Genomic DNA, 17,908 nt, shown 5'->3' with positions numbered 1-17,908 from the left:
AGCTGTTAAACACTACTGACATCAGCTAATAACACAACCTGTAGTGTCAGCTGTTACACACTACTGACATCAGCTAATAATACAACATGTAGTGTCAGCTGTTACACACTACTGACATCAGTTAATAGCACAACCTGTAGTGTCAGCTGTTACACACCACTCACATCAGCTAATAACACAACCTGTAGTGATAGCTGTTACACACTACTGACATCAGCTAATAACACAACCTGTAGTGATAGCTGTTACACACCACTCACATCAGCTAATAACACAACATGTAGTGTCAGCTGTTACACACCACTCACATCAGCTAATAACACAACCTGTAGTGATAGCTGTTAAACACTACTGACATCAGCTAATAATACAACATGTAGTGTCAGCTGTTACACACTACTGACATCAGCTAATAGCACAACCTGTAGTGTCAGCTGTTACACACCACTCACATCAGCTAATAACACAACATGTAGTGTCAGCTGTTACACACTACTAACATCAGCTAATAGCACAACCTGTAGTGTCAGCTGTTACACACCACTCACATCAGCTAATAACACAACCTGTAGTGATAGCTGTTACACACTACTGACATCAGCTAATAACACAACCTGTAGTGATAGCTGTTACACACTACTGACATCAGCTAATAACACAACCTGTAGTGTCAGCTGTTACACACTACGGACATCAGCTAATAACACAACCTATAGTGTCAGCTGTTACACACTGCTGATATCAGCTAATAACACCACTTGTAGTGTCAGCTGTTACACACTACTGATATCAGCTAATAACACAACCTGTAGTGTCAGCTGTTACACACTACTGACATCAGCTAATAGCACAACCTGTAATGATAGCTGTTACACACTACTGACATCAGCTAATAACGCACCCTGTAGTGTCAGCTGTTACACACTACTGACATCAGCTAATAACACAACTTGTAGTGTCAGCTGTTACATACTACTCATATCAGCTAATAACACAACTTGTAGTGTCAGCTGTTACATACTACTCATATCAGCTAATAACAATACTGCCATACAGTTATCTAATTGTAAAGTGTTTCCTGTTTTGTATTTAGCTATTGCATTCCTTGTATAGAGGACATTACTAATATAACTAATACTTATATAAAAACAATGGCCCCTATTTATCAACCCGTCAACTTACTTCCATTCGCCGGCACCAATACGCTCGCCTAAGATCGCCTAACATCGCAGCTGCGGACCCGAATACGTTCTCCAAAGTTACCAAAAAAACTGTGCACCAAGTACGGGGCGTTGAGCAGCGGACTGTCATCGATCTCGCTGCTCTTCGGCTTTTTCCCAGCTTTATTGGTACCCTGTCACTAAACACCCACACTATACTAAAATGTTTTACCCCTATACCGCCGCTCCCGGACCCGCCACAACTAAATAAAGTTATTAACCCCTAAACCGCCGCTCCCGGAGTCCACCGCCACTACATTATACTTATTAACCCCTAATCTGCCGCCCCCCTACACTGCCGCCACCTACATTATGTTATTAACCCATAATCTGCTGCCCTACACTGCAGCCACCTACATTATACTTATTAACCCCTAATCTGCCCCCCCAACACCGCCGCCACCTATATTATGTTATTAACCCGTAATCTGCAGTCCCCAACGTCGCCGCCACTATATTAAATTTATTAACCCCTAAACCTAAGTCTAACCCTAACACCCCCTAACTTAAATCTAATTTAAATAAATATAACTAAAATTACTATCATTAACTACATTATTCCTATTTAAAACTAAATGCTTACCTATAAAATAAACCCTAAGATAGCTACAATATAACTAATAGTTACATTGTAGCTAGCTTAGGGTTTATTTTTATTTTACACGCAAGTTTGTATTTATTTTAACTAGGTACAATAGTTATTAAATAGTTATTAACTATTTAATAACTACCTAGCTAAAATAAATACAAATTTACCTGTAAAATAAAACCTAACCTAAGTTACACTAACACCTAACACTACACTATAATTAAATACAATTAACTAAATGAAATATAATAACCTAAATTAAATTAGCTAAAGTACAAAAACAAACACTAAATTACAGAAAATAATAAACAAATTACAGAAATTTAAACTAATTACACCTAATCTAATAGCCCTATCAAAATAAAAAAGCCCCCCCAAAATAAAAAAAATCCCTAGCCTAAACAACCAATGCAATGCCCCGCAAAAGGCCCTTTTAAGGGCTATTGGTAGTTTAGGCTAGGGTTTTTTTTTATTTGGGGTTTTTTTTTTTTATTTTGATAGGGCTATTAGATTAGGTGTAATTAGTTTAAATTTCTGTAATTTGTTTATTATTTTCTGTAATTTAGTGGGTTTTTTTGTACTTTTGCTAATTTAATTTAATTTAGGTTATTGTATTTAATTATATTGTAGTGTAGGTGTTAGTGTAACTTAGGTTAGGTTTTATTTTACAGGTACTTTTGTATTTATTTTAGCTAGGTAGTTATTAAATAGTTAATACCTATTTAATAACTATTATACCTAGTTAAAATAAATACAAACTTGCCTGTAAAATAAAAATAAAGCCTAAGCTAGCTACAATGTAACTATTAGTTATATTGTAGCTATCTTAGGGTTCATTTTATAGGTAAGTATTTAGTTTTAAATAGGAATAATGTAGTTAATTATAGTAATTTTAGTTATATTTATTTAAATTAGATTTAAGTTAGGGGGTGTTAGGGTTAGACTTAGGTTTAGGGGTTAATACATTTAATATAGTGGCGGCGACGTTGGAGACGGCAGATTAGGGGTTAATAACAGAATGTAGGTGGTGGCGGTGTAGGGGGGCAGATTAGGGGTTAATAAGTATAATGTAGGTGGCGGCGGTGTAGGGGGCGGCAGATTAGGGGTGTTTAGACTCGGGGGTTATGTTAGGGTGTTAGGTGTAAACGTAACTTTATTCTCCCACAGGAATCAATGGGATATCGGGCAGAACATGAGCTTTCGCTGCTTTCAGACTCCCATTGATTCCTATGGCATCTGCCGCCTCCAGAACATCTGTAATGACGTAAGCATTGATCTGTGTCGGACTTTGACCGGCGGATCGTATGTTACGTCACAAAATTCTATTTTTGCCGGTCTGTAGGGTTTGATAAATAAGGGGAATCAGGCTCGCCACAATTACGCTGCGGAATTGCAAGGTATTTGCGGTTGACGGCTTGATAAATAGGCCCCATAATGTCTGTAAATAAAAAGGAGCCTACAGGTGTTTACGTTTGGTGCATGAAATATATTAGTTTAGTTTTAAGAAAAATAAAATAGTAAAATCACTGTTACTACATATCTGCCTTTGTATAGATATCTATAGATGCCCAGGTCAAACACAAGCCTCCAGGTCAGGATTCACTTACCACATACATAGGGGGGCTACACTGTCTGACACAATCTGTGTAAAAGACCAGAAAGATCCGACGCACAATTCCAGAATCTAGAGAGAAAGGAAATTTGTAATGAAGTACATCTATAACATGATTATTATGAAACACCATAACCCAGTTCAGGAGCACTTACCCAGCCTCCACCGGCCCATGTAATAGAGCTGAGTGCTCAGCAGCAGAGTGAATAAAATATGAATCACAGAGAATATAATCCAGAAAGTGGTGTTCCCCTTACCGAAAACCTAAAGAGACAATGAGTGAGCACTGAAAACATGCAGGGGGAGGTAGTAAAAGAGGAGCAGCAGGGGGAGGTAGTGAAAGAAGGGCAGCAGAGGTAGGAACTGAAAGAAGAAAAGTAGGGGAAGCAGTGAAAGAGGGGCATCAGGGGGAGGAACTCAAAGAAGAGAAGTAAAGGAGGCAGTGAAAGAGGGGTAGCAAGGGGAAAGAATGAAAGAAGGGAAGTAGGGGAGGCAGTGAAAGAGGGGTAGCAAGGGGAAAGACTGAAAGAAGGGAAGTAGTGGAGGCAGTGAAAGAGGAGGAGCAGCAGGGGGGTGTAGTGAAAGAAGGGCAGCAGAGGTAGGAACTGAAAGAAGAAAAGTAGGGGAGGCAGTGAAAGAGGGGCATCAGGGGGAGGAACTCAAAGAAGAGAAGTAGGGGAGGCAGTGAAAGAGGGGCATCAGGGAGAAAGGGATGAAAGAAGGGAAGTAGGGGAGGCAGTGAAAGAGGGGTAGCAGTGAAAAAACTGAAAGTAGGGGAGGCAGTGAAAAAGGGATAGCAGTGAAAAAACTGAAAGAGGGGAAGTAGGGGAGGCAGTGAAAGAGGGGCAGCAGGGGGAGGAATGAAAGAAAGGAAGTAGGGGAGGCAGTGAAAGAGGGGCAGCAGGGGGAGGAATGAAAGAAAGGAAGTAGGGGAGGCAGTGAAAGAGGGAAATCAGGGGAGGAACTGTAAGAAGGGAAGTAGAGGAGGCAGTGAAAGAGGGGCAGCAGGGAAGGAACTATAAGAAGGTAATTAGAGGAGGTAATAAAAGAGGGGCAGCAAAGGAAGAACTGAAAGAATGGAAGTAGAGGAGGCAGCGAAAGAGGGGTAAGCAAGGGGAAAGAATGAAATAAGGAAAGTAGGGGAGGCAGTGAAAGAGGGGCATCAGGGAGGAAGGAATGACAGAAGGGAAGTAGGGGAGGCAGTGAAAGAGGGGTAGCAGGGGCAAGGAATGAAAGAAGAGAAGTAGGGGAGGCAGTGAAAGAGGTGCATCAGGGGGAGGAACTGAAAGAAAAGAAGTAGGGGAGGCAGTGAAAGAGGGGCAGCAGGGGGGAAGGAATGAAATAAAAGAAGTAGCAGAGGCAGTGAAAGAGGGGTAGCAGGGGCAAGGAATGAAAGAAGAGAATTAGGGCAGGCAGTGAAATAGGGGCAACAGGGGGAAGGAAAGAAAGGAAGTAGGGGAGGCAGTGAAAGAGGGGCAGCAGGGGGAAGGGATGAAAGAAGGGATGTTGGGGAGGCAGTGAAAGAGGGGCAGCAAGGAAGGAACTGAAAGAAGGGAAGTTGGGGAGGCAGTGAAAGAGGGGCAAGCAGGGGGAAGGAATGAAAGAAGGGAAGTTAGTGAGGCAGTGAAAGAGGGGCAGCAGGGAAGAACTGTAAGAAGGTAATTAGAGGGGCAACAAAGAAAGAACTGAAAGAAGGGAAGTAGTGAAGGCAGAGAAAGAGGAGCAGCAAAGGGAAGAAATCATAGAAGGGAAGTAGGGGAGGCCGTGAAAGAGGGGCAGCAGGGGGAAAAAAATGAAAGGAAGTAGGGTAGGAAGTGAAAGAGGGAGACCAGGGGAGGAACTGTAAGAAGGGAAGTAGGGGAGGCAGTGAAAGAGGTGCATCAGGGGGAGGAACTGAAAGAAAAGAAGTAGGGGAGGCAGTGAAAGAGGGGCAGCAGGGGGGAAGGAATGAAATAAAAGAAGTAGCAGAGGCAGTGAAAGAGGGGTAGAAGGGCCAAGGAATGAAAGAAGAGAATTAGGGCAGGCAGTGAAATAGGGGCAACAGGGGGAAGGAAAGAAAGGAAGTAGGGGAGGCAGTGAAAGAGGGGCAGCAGGGGGAAGGGATGAAAGAAGGGATGTTGGGGAGGCAGTGAAAGAGGGGCAGCAAGGAAGGAACTGAAAGAAGGGAAGTTGGGGAGGCAGTGAAAGAGGGGCAAGCAGGGGGAAGGAATGAAAGAAGGGAAGTTAGTGAGGCAGTGAAAGAGGTGCAGCAGGGAAGAACTGTAAGAAGGTAATTAGAGGGGCAACAAAGAAAGAACTGAAAGAAGGGAAGTAGTGAAGGCAGAGAAAGAGGAGCAGCAAAGGGAAGAAATCATAGAAGGGAAGTAGGGGAGGCCATGAAAGAGGGGCAGCAGGGGGAAAAAAAATGAAAGGAAGTAGGGTAGGAAGTGAAAGAGGGAGACCAGGGGAGGAACTGTAAGAAGGGAAGTAGGGGAGGCAGTGAAAGAGGTGCATCAGGGGGAGGAACTGAAAGAAAAGAAGTAGGGGAGGCAGTGAAAGAGGGGCAGCAGGGGGGAAGGAATGAAATAAAAGAAGTAGCAGAGGCAGTGAAAGAGGGGTAGCAGGGGCAAGGAATGAAAGAAGAGAATTAGGGCAGGCAGTGAAATAGGGGCAACAGGGGGAAGGAAAGAAAGGAAGTAGGGGAGGCAGTGAAAGAGGGGCAGCAGGGGGAAGGGATGAAAGAAGGGAAGTTGGGGAGGCAGTGAAAGAGGGGCAAGCAGGGGGAAGGAATGAAAGAAGGGAAGTTAGTGAGGCAGTGAAAGAGGGGCAGCAGGGAAGAACTGTAAGAAGGTAATTAGAGGGGCAACAAAGAAATAACTGAAAGAAGGGAAGTAGTGAAGGCAGAGAAAGAGGAGCAGCAAAGGGAAGAAATCATAGAAGGGAAGTAGGGGAGGCCGTGAAAGAGGGGCAGCAGGGGGAAAAAAATGAAAGGAAGTAGGGTAGGAAGTGAAAGAGGGAGACCAGGGGAGGAACTGTAAGAAGGGAAGTAGGGGAGGCAGTGAAAGAGGTGCATCAGGGGGAGGAACTGAAAGAAAAGAAGTAGGGGAGGCAGTGAAAGAGGGGCAGCAGGGGGGAAGGAATGAAATAAAAGAAGTAGCAGAGGCAGTGAAAGAGGGGTAGCAGGGGCAAGGAATGAAAGAAGAGAATTAGGGCAGGCAGTGAAATAGGGGCAACAGGGGGAAGGAAAGAAAGGAAGTAGGGGAGGCAGTGAAAGAGGGGCAGCAGGGGGAAGGGATGAAAGAAGGGATGTTGGGGAGGCAGTGAAAGAGGGGCAGCAAGGAAGGAACTGAAAGAAGGGAAGTTGGGGAGGCAGTGAAAGAGGGGCAAGCAGGGGGAAGGAATGAAAGAAGGGAAGTTAGTGAGGCAGTGAAAGAGGGGCAGCAGGGAAGAACTGTAAGAAGGTAATTAGAGGGGCAACAAAGAAAGAACTGAAAGAAGGGAAGTAGTGAAGGCAGAGAAAGAGGAGCAGCAAAGGGAAGAAATCATAGAAGGGAAGTAGGGGAGGCCGTGAAAGAGGGGCAGCAGGGGGAAAAAAATGAAAGGAAGTAGGGTAGGAAGTGAAAGAGGGAGACCAGGGGAGGAACTGTAAGAAGGGAAGTAGGGGAGGCAGTGAAAGAGGTGCATCAGGGGGAGGAACTGAAAGAAAAGAAGTAGGGGAGGCAGTGAAAGAGGGGCAGCAGGGGGGAAGGAATGAAATAAAAGAAGTAGCAGAGGCAGTGAAAGAGGGGTAGCAGGGGCAAGGAATGAAAGAAGAGAATTAGGGCAGGCAGTGAAATAGGGGCAACAGGGGGAAGGAAAGAAAGGAAGTAGGGGAGGCAGTGAAAGAGGGGCAGCAGGGGGAAGGGATGAAAGAAGGGATGTTGGGGAGGCAGTGAAAGAGGGGCAGCAAGGAAGGAACTGAAAGAAGGGAAGTTGGGGAGGCAGTGAAAGAGGGGCAAGCAGGGGGGAAGGAATGAAAGAAGGGAAGTTAGTGAGGCAGTGAAAGAGGGGCAGCAGGGAAGAACTGTAAGAAGGTAATTAGAGGGGCAACAAAGAAAGAACTGAAAGAAGGGAAGTAGTGAAGGCAGAGAAAGAGGAGCAGCAAAGGGAAGAAATCATAGAAGGGAAGTAGGGGAGGCCGTGAAAGAGGGGCAGCAGGGGGAAAAAATGAAAGGAAGTAGGGTAGGAAGTGAAAGAGGGAGACCAGGGGAGGAACTGTAAGAAGGGAAGTAGGGGAGGCAGTGAAAGAGGGGCAGTAGGGAAGGAACTGTAAGAAGGGAATTAGAGAGGCAGCAAAGAAAGAACTTGAAGAAGGGAAAAAGGGGAGGCAGTGTGATAGGGGCAGCAGGGGGAAGAAATCATAGAAGGGAAGTAGAAGAGGCCGTGAAAAAGGGGCAGCAGGGGGAAGGAATGAAAGAAAGAAAGTAGGGTAGGAAGTGAAAGAGCGAGAGCAGGGGAGGTACTGTAAGAAGGGATGTAGATGGATACAAAACAGAGGGGCGCCTCATGTGTAGATCAGAGGTACAATCCAATGTCACATAGCAAGTTGCCAATTGGGTACTCACATTTAGCTGGAGCACACTTATGTGCTGGTGGTAACAGGCTGATATCTTAGGGTGTATCAGCTAACCCTTGTCCTGGCTACAAACTGGAACACTGGAAACAGCTCCCAAGTATAGTCCGCCCCAGGGTGCGGTTCCAAGGATAGTAAGGTGCTGACACTTGGCTTTAGTTAAAAAGGGGTTAATTTAAAACTCACATAAAAACATTAACATTAAGTGTGAAAGGGCATAACCATATAGCCCCCTAATGCAATGCGTTTCTCGGCTTTACAATCGCTGTTTCATCAGGCATAAATGCACCCTATACTATTCTGAACTTTTAAATAAAAAGTAACCAATCAAAACATTAAATTAAACACACCCCTTTGGGGCGTGACTGAGCATATGTGTTATAGATATATAATACATTATTAAACATGGTACATTGTTGCATATCATAATAAACTTCACAAAACAATAACGAAGTGATTTAGAAATAATAATACTCCATATTCCAACAACATGTTATACATTTAATCTCTAAACAATAACTTATCCGATAACATCCAGGTCCCAATGACAGAACACAGAGCTTATCCGATCCAGTATTCTTTCTAAAACTTCTGTTTGTGTGTTTTAATAAAGGGCTCACAATCCTATGCACAATACCCGTTTCTCTTTTTAACGATTCTATTGTGCGACTATTTAGGGGGTTCTGTTTACACTGAAGCATTATTTACCTATTAGTGACGTCAGACGCCAATGATTGGTTCACTGAAATCTCATGTGACTCCAATCAACCACTAAGTAAATGGCCTACTCTACTCGTCACTAGTTACTAGGTGGAAAGCTCTGTGATGAGCCCTCCGTATATGTCTTAATAGGCAATATAAGTTATATATTGTGGTGCCCTATCAGCTGGCTTAGTCAAATAACGATAGAGACAAGAATATAAATATGTGGGTGTGTTTATAATCTAAAATTAATATAATAATAATTAAAATGTGTGCCATTACTTGAATAATCTGTAATACATTTTTTAATAATAATATGTGAAGTTAATATTGCATAAATTCATTATAAGAATTAATAATAGTGGTGTGTAAATATGTGAATTAATAATATAGATAAATGTAGTACATTTAAAGGCATCTTCTGTAATACTCAGTGTTACAAACACTATCTCTCCTCTGAGACATAAGATAAATATATAATTATGGAATGTGACCTAATGGATGTTATAATACGCATCCTTTAGTGTGATCAGATGTATATAGTATATATAGTGAATATGTTCCAATACACATCCCTTAGTGTGATAAAGTGTATATAGTGTAAATACTTGGATTAAATGTATATACATTTTTGATATTCCTATTACATCATATTTAATATCATTACCGTATTGAGATATATTGCCATTGCTGCTACCAAACCAACTGTAAAGCTAAGTGTGACGAATTCCATCTATTTTCATTAATCAACAAGCCCAATTTTAATACCATATATTATTACTGTGTGATATAACACTAAAAGGTCACTATATGCTGTCATTAGGACCCAATATGTCTACATAAAGGAGTGTGTAAACCACTCTACAAATAAAGACTTGTTACCTATACATACTGTATGTATAACTTCACATCAAAGTCTATTCTGTGGTATATCATTATGACCTACCAATTCCTAAATGCCAACTCATATAAGTGCTAGAAGGCAGGCAGGTCTAATATTTCATTTAGGCCAGAGGGGAACAAGGATTGGAAAAGATAAATCAAAAATGTTTCCCTCTGGCGCAAACGAGTATATCTATTGTAACCAGAGGAACTTGGAATGCTTTCCAAAGGGGTGATCCTTAAATGTGTTATAATTTGTATTATGTTTGATAGTGCTATGTCTAGAAACATTGTTTCAGAGAACATTTTTTCAAATTGCGCAGATGTTTACTCCATCTAGTACGTACCTTTCTGCAGGTGCGTCCCAAATACTGAGAACCACACTCACAGGTTAATACATACACAACAAAATCAGAACTACAGCTGAGTTGTGATTTAATATCAATCACTTCCCCAGTGTTATTACATGTAATAGATTTATTCCCATGAGTAACATATTTACACATAAGACATCTAGGTTTGTTACACCTAAAAGATCCAGATCTACCCTGACGTGTACATGGGCTTCTAATTGGTACATTATGAATGATTTTTTTTAGAAACCACCACCTTACTGGGGGGTAGTTTTTGCTTTAATGTTGGTGCCCGTCTGAATACTAAACTGGAGTTTTTTTCCAAATTCCCTTTTAAATAGGGATCTTTCAAAATTATTGGCCAATGAGTATTCATAATTTTTCTAATATGTCTGTCCTGAATTAAATTGAGTTATAAATGCAGGTTTCTGTAATGTGGTATTTTCTTGATCATCTCTGGGTTGGACTTTAGGTGCTAAAATCAATGCTCTGTCCAAATTTCTCTCTTTTCTATAACTATCCTGAATAAAATTATCAGGATATCCCTTTTCTCTAAATCTATTAAAGGGACACTGAACCCAAATTTTTTCTTTCGTGATTCAGATAGAGCATGAAATTTTAAGCAACTTTCTAATTTACTCCTATTATCAAATTTTCTTCATTCTCTTGGTATCTTTATTTAAAATGCAAGAATGTGAGTTTAGATGCCGGCCCATTTTTGGTGAACAACCTGGGTTGTCCTTGCTGATTGGTAGATACATTCATCCACCAATAAAAAAGTGCTGTCCAGAGTTCTGATTAAAAAAAAAAGCTTAGATGCCTTCTTTTTCAAATAAAGATAGCAAGAGAACAAAGAAAAAGTGATAATAGGAGTAAATTAGAAAGTTGCTTAAAATGGCATGCTGCTCTATCTGAATCACGAAAGAAAAAAAATTGGGTTCAGTGTCCCTTTAATAAGGATCAGAGATTGTTCGTTATATAATTCTATTGTACCACAATTTCTGTGGATTCGTCTAAATTGGCTATAGGGGATGTTTGTTTTCCAACTATTAAGGTGGTAGCTCTCAAAGTGTAAAAAGTTGTTACTGTCCACGCTTTTAACCTCTTAAGGACATATGACGGAATTTTTCTGTCATAAAACAATTGAGCAAACTGAAAGCTGTGTCCTTAAAGGGTTAAAATAGGTGACAAAACATCCCCCTCGGAGTCCCTCGGAGTCCCACTCCAAAATCACATTCAGATATTCAATTTGGACTGGCTGTATGTTGTTAGTGAAGGACAAGCCCATTTTATTACTATTCAGGCTGTTGACAAATTGGACAGCCGTATTAAGAGAACCCTCCCAAATAAACAACAAATAATCAATGTAACGGCCATAGAATACCAGGTTCGCACTCCAGTTAGAGTTAAATATATTGTTCTTCAAAAATGCCCATAAACAAATTAGCAAAACTGGGGGCGAACCTGGTACCCATGGCCATTCCAGAAACTGAAAATAGTTATGTGATAAAATAAATTAAATAAGTTGTAGTATAAAATCTTGTTGACAGGTTGGCAAGTATGCCATTCTCTAGAAATGTGTAGATTGCTGCTATCCCCAATTTGTGGTCAGTATTGGAATATAAAGCCCTAACATCACACATAATCCAAAAACATTCATTCCTCTTTTTAATGCAGGAGAGTTTGTTCAATGTCAGTTGTATCCTTATGTATGATGGCAGATTGGCTACATATTTTTGCAAAAACATAACTTATACTTACCTGAAAATTTCATTTCCATCGTTATGAGGAGAGTCCACGGCTTCATTAATTACTTGTGGGAAATATAGAACCTGGCCACTAGGAGGAGGCAAAGACACCCCAGCCAAAGGATTAAATACCTCCCCCACTCCCCTCACCCCCCCCCCCCAGTCATTCTGCCGAGGGAACAAGGAACAGTAGGAGAAATATCAGGGCATAAAAGGTGCCAGAAGAAAAAACAAAAGAAATTTAGGTCCGCCCAACGGAGAACCGGCGGGAGCCAGGGACTCTCCTCGTAAAGATGGAAATCAAATTATCAGGTAAGCATAATTTATGTTTTCCATCTTATACGAGGAGAGTCCACGGCTTCATGCATTACTTGTGGGAAACAAATACCCAAGCTCTAGAGGACACTGAATGAAAAATGGGAGGGTAAAAAGGAGGTGGACCCTATTCTGAGGGCACCACAGCCTGCAAACCCTTTCACCCAAAAGCTGCGTCAGCTGAAGCAAAAACGTAAAAAATTTGTAAAACATTGTAAAAGTATGTAAGGAGGACCAGGTAGCTGCCTTACAAATCTGCTCCATAGAGGCCTCATTCTTAAAGGCCCAAGAAGAAGCCACAGCTCTAGTTGAGTGAGTCGTAATCCTCTGAGGAGGCTTATGACCCGCTGTCTCATAAGCCAAACAAATCATGCTCCTCTGCCAAAAGGATAGGGAAGTAGAAGAAGCCTTCTGCCCCTTGCGCTTCCCTGAATAGACAACAAACAAAGCTGAAGTTTATCTCAAATCCTTCGTAGCCTGAAGATAGAATTTCAAGGCTCGAACCACATCCAAGTTATGAAGTAACTGTTCCTTCGAAAAAGAAGGTTTAGGACACAAAGAAGGAACCAAAATGTCCTGATTAATGTTGCGATTAGACACAACTTTAGGGATAAATCCCAGTCCAGTGCGAAGGACAGCCTTATCTGCATGGAAAAACAGGTAAGGAGGCTCACATTGCAAGGCTGCTAATTCAGAGACAATGTGTGCCGAAGCAATGGCCAGTAGAAAAAGAACCTTCCAAGACAGAGTCTTAATGTCAAGAGAATGCAAAGGCTCGAACGGGGGCCCCTGCAAAACCTTCAGAGGGGAGCAGAATGTCTAAACACAGGCCTGATCTTGGACAGAGCCTGAACAAAAGACTGAATATAAGGAAGCTCAGCAAGCTTTTTGTGTAACAGCACCGATAGAGCTGAAATCTGTCCCCTTAAGGAACTGGCGGCAAGTCCCTTCCCTAGACCGTCCTGGAGGAAGGAAAGAATTCTGGATACCCTGACCTTATGCCAGGAATACAGGAATATCCACGAGATGCACACCAGAGTAAGTAGGTCCTCCACACCTTATGATAGATGCAATGGGTAACCGGCTTTCTGGCTTGAATGGGAGTATCAATCACCCTCTCAGAAAATCCTCTTCTGGCTAGGACTATGCGTTCAATCTCCACGCAGTCAGCCTCAGATTCCTGTGATAGGGCAACCTCTATGGAGGGGAGGATGACATCCCCACTAGATCCGCAAACCACGTCCTCCACGGCCACGGTGGAGCAATCAGAATAGTTGATGCTTGTGCCACTACACGAGGTAGAAGTGGTAATGGTGGTTGAATCCCCAAGGCACTGCTAAGGCATCTCTCAGTTCTGCCTGGAGTTTCCTGGATCGCGACTGTATCTGGGTAGCTTGAAGTTGAGTCTGGACGCCATGAGATCTATCTCCAGGGGTTCCCCAACTGTTGCAAAGCTCCACAAACACTTCGGGGTGAAGAGACCATTGCCCCGGATGAAAAGATTGTCTGCTGAGAAAGTCCGCTTCCCAGTTGTCCACACTTGGGATGTGGATTGGTGATAGCGAGCATTCGTGGGCCTCCGCCCACTCCAGAATCCGGGGTACTTCCCTCATGGCTAGGGAGCTTCTCGTTCCCCCCTGTTGGTTGATGTAAGCCACTGAGGTAATGCTGTCCGACTGGAATCTGATACACTTGGATGAACCCAGGAGAGGCCAAGCCTCTAGAGCATTGAAAATCCCCCCCGAAGTTCTAAGATGTTGATCAGGATAAGAGACTCCTTCTGATTCCACCTGCCCCTTCCTGGCACCCCAAACCACTCCCCACCCTGAGAGACTCACGTCTGAAGTCACAATCTCCCAAGATGGTCTGAGGAAGGATGTCCCCTGGGACAGCCGGTCTGGACTAAGCCACCAAGAGAGAGACTCCCTCGACCCGTTGTGCAGAGAGATCCGTTGGGACCAGTCCGAATGATCGCCTTTCCACTGCTTCAGCATGCACAGCTGAAGAGGCCGGAGATAGAATCTGGCGAATGGAATGGCATCTATAGTGGATACCATGAGCCCAATCACCTCCATGCACCGGGCCACTGATGGCCTTGAGGAGGATTGAAGGGCAAGACAGCTGGAGACAATCTTGCAATGTCTCTAGTTTGTTAGAAATATCTTCATGGCAATGGAATCTATTATCGTGCCCAGGAACTGTACTCTGGTACTGGGAACCAGAAAACTCTTTCCTGAGTTTACCTTCTATCCATGAGATTTCTGAAGAAGGAGAAGAGCACTCAAATGTTCCTCTGCCAGGTGGCAATGGCGGAGCCTGAACCAGAATGTCTCCAGATAAGGAGCCACTGCTATCCCTCTGGATCTTGCCACTGCGAGCAGAGCTCCCAGAACCTTTGTGAAGATTCTCGAAGCAGTAGCCAGCCCGAAGGGAAGAGCTACAAACTGGAAGTGCTGTTCCAGAAAGGCAAACCTTAAGAACCTGAAGTGATGCTTGTGTATTGGCACATGAAGGTAAGCGTCCTTCAAGTCTATCGTAGTCATAAACTGACCCTCTTGAACTAGGGGCCGTATAGACCTTATCGTCTCCATTTTGAATGATGGAACCAACAGAAACTTGTTTAAGCACTTTAGGTCTAGAATCGGGCGAAACATGCCCTCCTTCTTTGGTACCACAAAAAGGTTTGAATAGTACCCTAGACCCCTTTCTGTTAGAGGTACCGGTACAATTACTCCTAGAGAGGACAGATCCCTCACGCACTCTAGAAAGGCAATCCGTTTCTCTGGATTTGATGAGAGATTTGACAGGAGGAATCTACCCCTGGGAGGATGAATTTTGAAACATATCCTGTAACCCTGGGTAACAACTTCCAGAACCCAAGGATCCTTTACGTCTCTCAACCAAACCTCCGCAAAAAAAAGAGTCTGCCCCCCTACGAGATCCAGAGACGGATCAGGGGCCGCCCCTTAATGCTAATTTTGTTTCGGCTGGCTTCTTGCTCTGCTTGGCTTTATTCCAAGACTGAGAGGGTTTCCAAGATCCTGTGGACTGCTCAGGCTTCATGGCAGGTTGCTGTCATTGGGACTTATTAAACGAAAAGGACGAAAATTAGGACCTTTAGGTTTATTCTTCTTATCCTGCGGTAGAAAGGCACCCTTGCCCCCCTGTGACTGTAGATATAATCGAGTCCAGGCCTGGACCGAAAAGAATCTTTCCTTTAAATAGAAGGAAAAGCAATAAAGATTTGGACGTCATGTCAGCAGACCACGACTTCAACCACAGAGACCTCCGGGCCAGAACACAAGAGCCTGATGGCATTCAAGCAAATAATCTGCATATTAGCATCACAAATAAACAAATTAGCTACCCTCAGGGCCTTAATTCTTTCATGTATCTCATTGAGGAGAGTCTCCACCTCGATCATTTCTGACAGAGAATCGCAGCAATAGGTAGCGGCCCCCGCAACCGCAGCTGCCGGTTGAAAAACGAACCCCGTGTGCAGAAACATTTTTCTTAACAGGGTCTCTAATTTCTTGTCCATGGGTTTCTTAAACAACGAACTATCCTCAAGCGGGATAGTGGTGCGTTTAGCGAGCATGGAGATAGCTCCATCCACTTTAGGGACAGATCCCCACAATTCTAGCTGAGAATCTAGAACCAAGAACAATTTTTTAAACGAAGAAGGGGAGAAAGACGAACAAAGTCTCTCCCATTCATTCTTAGTAATATTTGCCATCTTCCTGGTAAAATATTTTATAAATAAAATAAATAAATAAATCTTTACGGGAACCGGGAAAGTCTGGGGCACTGCCCTGTCCTCAAACGTTATCAAGCTTAGGAATCGAAGGTTCCTCCAGTAACTTCGGTTCCGGAACCTCTAAAGTCACTAAAACCTCTTAACAAAATGCATAAGTTCTCCATCCTAAACCTAATGTCTGGTTCCTCTGCAGCCAGAGGTTCAGAGGCCGCAGATTCCGACCCAGAGAGAGAGTCCTCCGAAGTATCGGAATCCTCAGCATCAGCGGATAATATAGTCTCAGATACATTCAACGGAGTAGATGACCCCTGGGAAGGATAGCAATGTTTAACCTTTCGCTTGCGCTTGGCCAGGCGAGGTAAAGCACTAATGACCACAGAAACCGCAGTTTGCAACTGCTCAGCAAAATCATGCGGCAATGTGGCCCGGAGGAAGATTAGAAGTGCACTGGGGAGCTGCATGTGTAATCGGAGATTAATGTAGGGAACGCACCTTACGGGACGGAGACCCCCTAAGAGGTGGATGGCTCACTGGTACTAAACATCTTATTACTTTTAGATATCACTATTTTATTGAGGCATGTGGAACATAGTTGAGCAGGCGGATATACCGAAACCTCCTCACAATAAACACAGGCATTAGATTTAGGTACAGAGGGAGAACCGTCTAACATATCAGAGTCCTCCATAGCTTGCGCTTTAATAAGGACTACAGAAAAACAGTAAATGGCACCTTTATACTTCCAATGGCCGGGGCATTCACCACCTCCTTTGAACGAGGCCCACAAAGAAACAGCTTTTGTCTCCTGCAACTGACGGTCAGAAAAGGAAAAGAATGAATCCACACCCAGTAAAATAGAGTGCCATGCCGGACCGCTACTGCAGCCAAGAACAAGCGAACCAAACTAAACAGGCTGCGCAGTATCAAAATGAAGGAAGAACCTGACTGTTCACACATTGCCAGAGCCACATCTCACACATGTCGCAGCAAAAAACACAATAAAAAATCATGTAAGAGTCTGGATGGTTTCGCAGAAAGACTCTCCCTGCATCTCCAGACCCTAACATTCGTAAATGCTCTCACTGAGAGGCTGACAAGACTACTTAAAACTCCAATCCCAGTCCGAAGAGTACTACCCTCCATAAGAGACTAACTCAAAATCTTCCGACACTTCTCTGCCATCCTCCTGTGATGAAAGGCAAAGAATGACTGGGGGATGAGGGGAGTGGGGGAGGTATTTAAGCCTTTGGCTGGGGTGTCTTTGTCTCCTCCTGGAGGCCAGGTTCTGTATTTCCCACAAGTAATGAATGAAGCCGCGGACTCTCCTCGTATTAGATGGAAAAGAAGTCTATGTATTCTGAAAGGTGGTCTGTTAGGCTATTGAGGCCCGCAATAATGGGCCTCCCTGGGGGCTTTAAACAATCTTTATGTACCTTGGGAAGGTGGTAATAGAACAGTATGTTAGGGTGGTCAGGGAGTAAATATGTTTTTTCTTTCTTATTTAAAATTCCCTTATCAAAACCTTGTACTATCATCTCCTTTAGAATTTTTCCAAAAGCCAAGGTGGGATAATTTTTAAGTTTGATGTAATATTTGCGATCTAGTAAAATGCGGTTTGCTTCTTGTACATAATCTTCATAATTTTGCAAAACTATTTCCCCCACATTTATCAGCCAGGCTGATAAATGTGGTGTGTAAATATGATGTCACCAATAGGAAAATAATGCTTCAGTGTTAACAGAACCCCGTAAATAGTCGCACAATAGGATCGATTAAAAAGAGAAAAAGGTATTGTGCATAGGATTGTGAGCCCTTTATTAAAACACACAAATGGAAGTTTTAGATAGAATACTGGATCAGATAAGCTCTGTGTGCTGTCATTGGGACCTGGATGTTATCGGATGAGTTATTGTTTAGAGATTAAATTGTTGGAATATGGAGTATTATTATTTATAAATCACTTTGTTATTGTTTTGTATAGTTTATTATGATATGAAACGATGTACCATGTTTAATGATGTATTATCTATAACACATATGTTCAGTCACGCCCCAAAGGGCCAAAGTTTCATTCCATGTTTTGATTAGTTACCTTTTATTTAAAAGTTAACTAATCGGCGATTGTAAAGCCGAGAAACG

At 42.9% G+C, this 17,908-nt stretch overlaps 1 protein-coding gene across 4 annotated transcripts in view; it reads right to left on the bottom strand.

The window, feature by feature from the left end:
* The window catches only part of SIDT2 (SID1 transmembrane family member 2), a 526,209-nt gene that overhangs the window by 67,731 nt on the left and 440,570 nt on the right, over positions 1-17,908 (bottom strand). For all 4 annotated transcript variants that reach the window (XM_053691390.1, XM_053691389.1, XM_053691392.1 and 1 more), the window contains 2 exons: positions 3,577-3,685; positions 3,417-3,493 (listed from right to left, as the gene is read on the bottom strand). In XM_053691390.1, the coding sequence (XP_053547365.1) occupies positions 3,417-3,493; positions 3,577-3,685 (186 nt within the window). The remainder of the gene's footprint in view (positions 1-3,416; positions 3,494-3,576; positions 3,686-17,908) is intronic.

This window comes from Bombina bombina, chromosome 8, assembly GCF_027579735.1.
Source record: "Bombina bombina isolate aBomBom1 chromosome 8, aBomBom1.pri, whole genome shotgun sequence".
NCBI lineage: Eukaryota > Metazoa > Chordata > Amphibia > Anura > Bombinatoridae > Bombina > Bombina bombina.
This window is presented reverse-complemented; position numbering and strand designations above follow the sequence as displayed.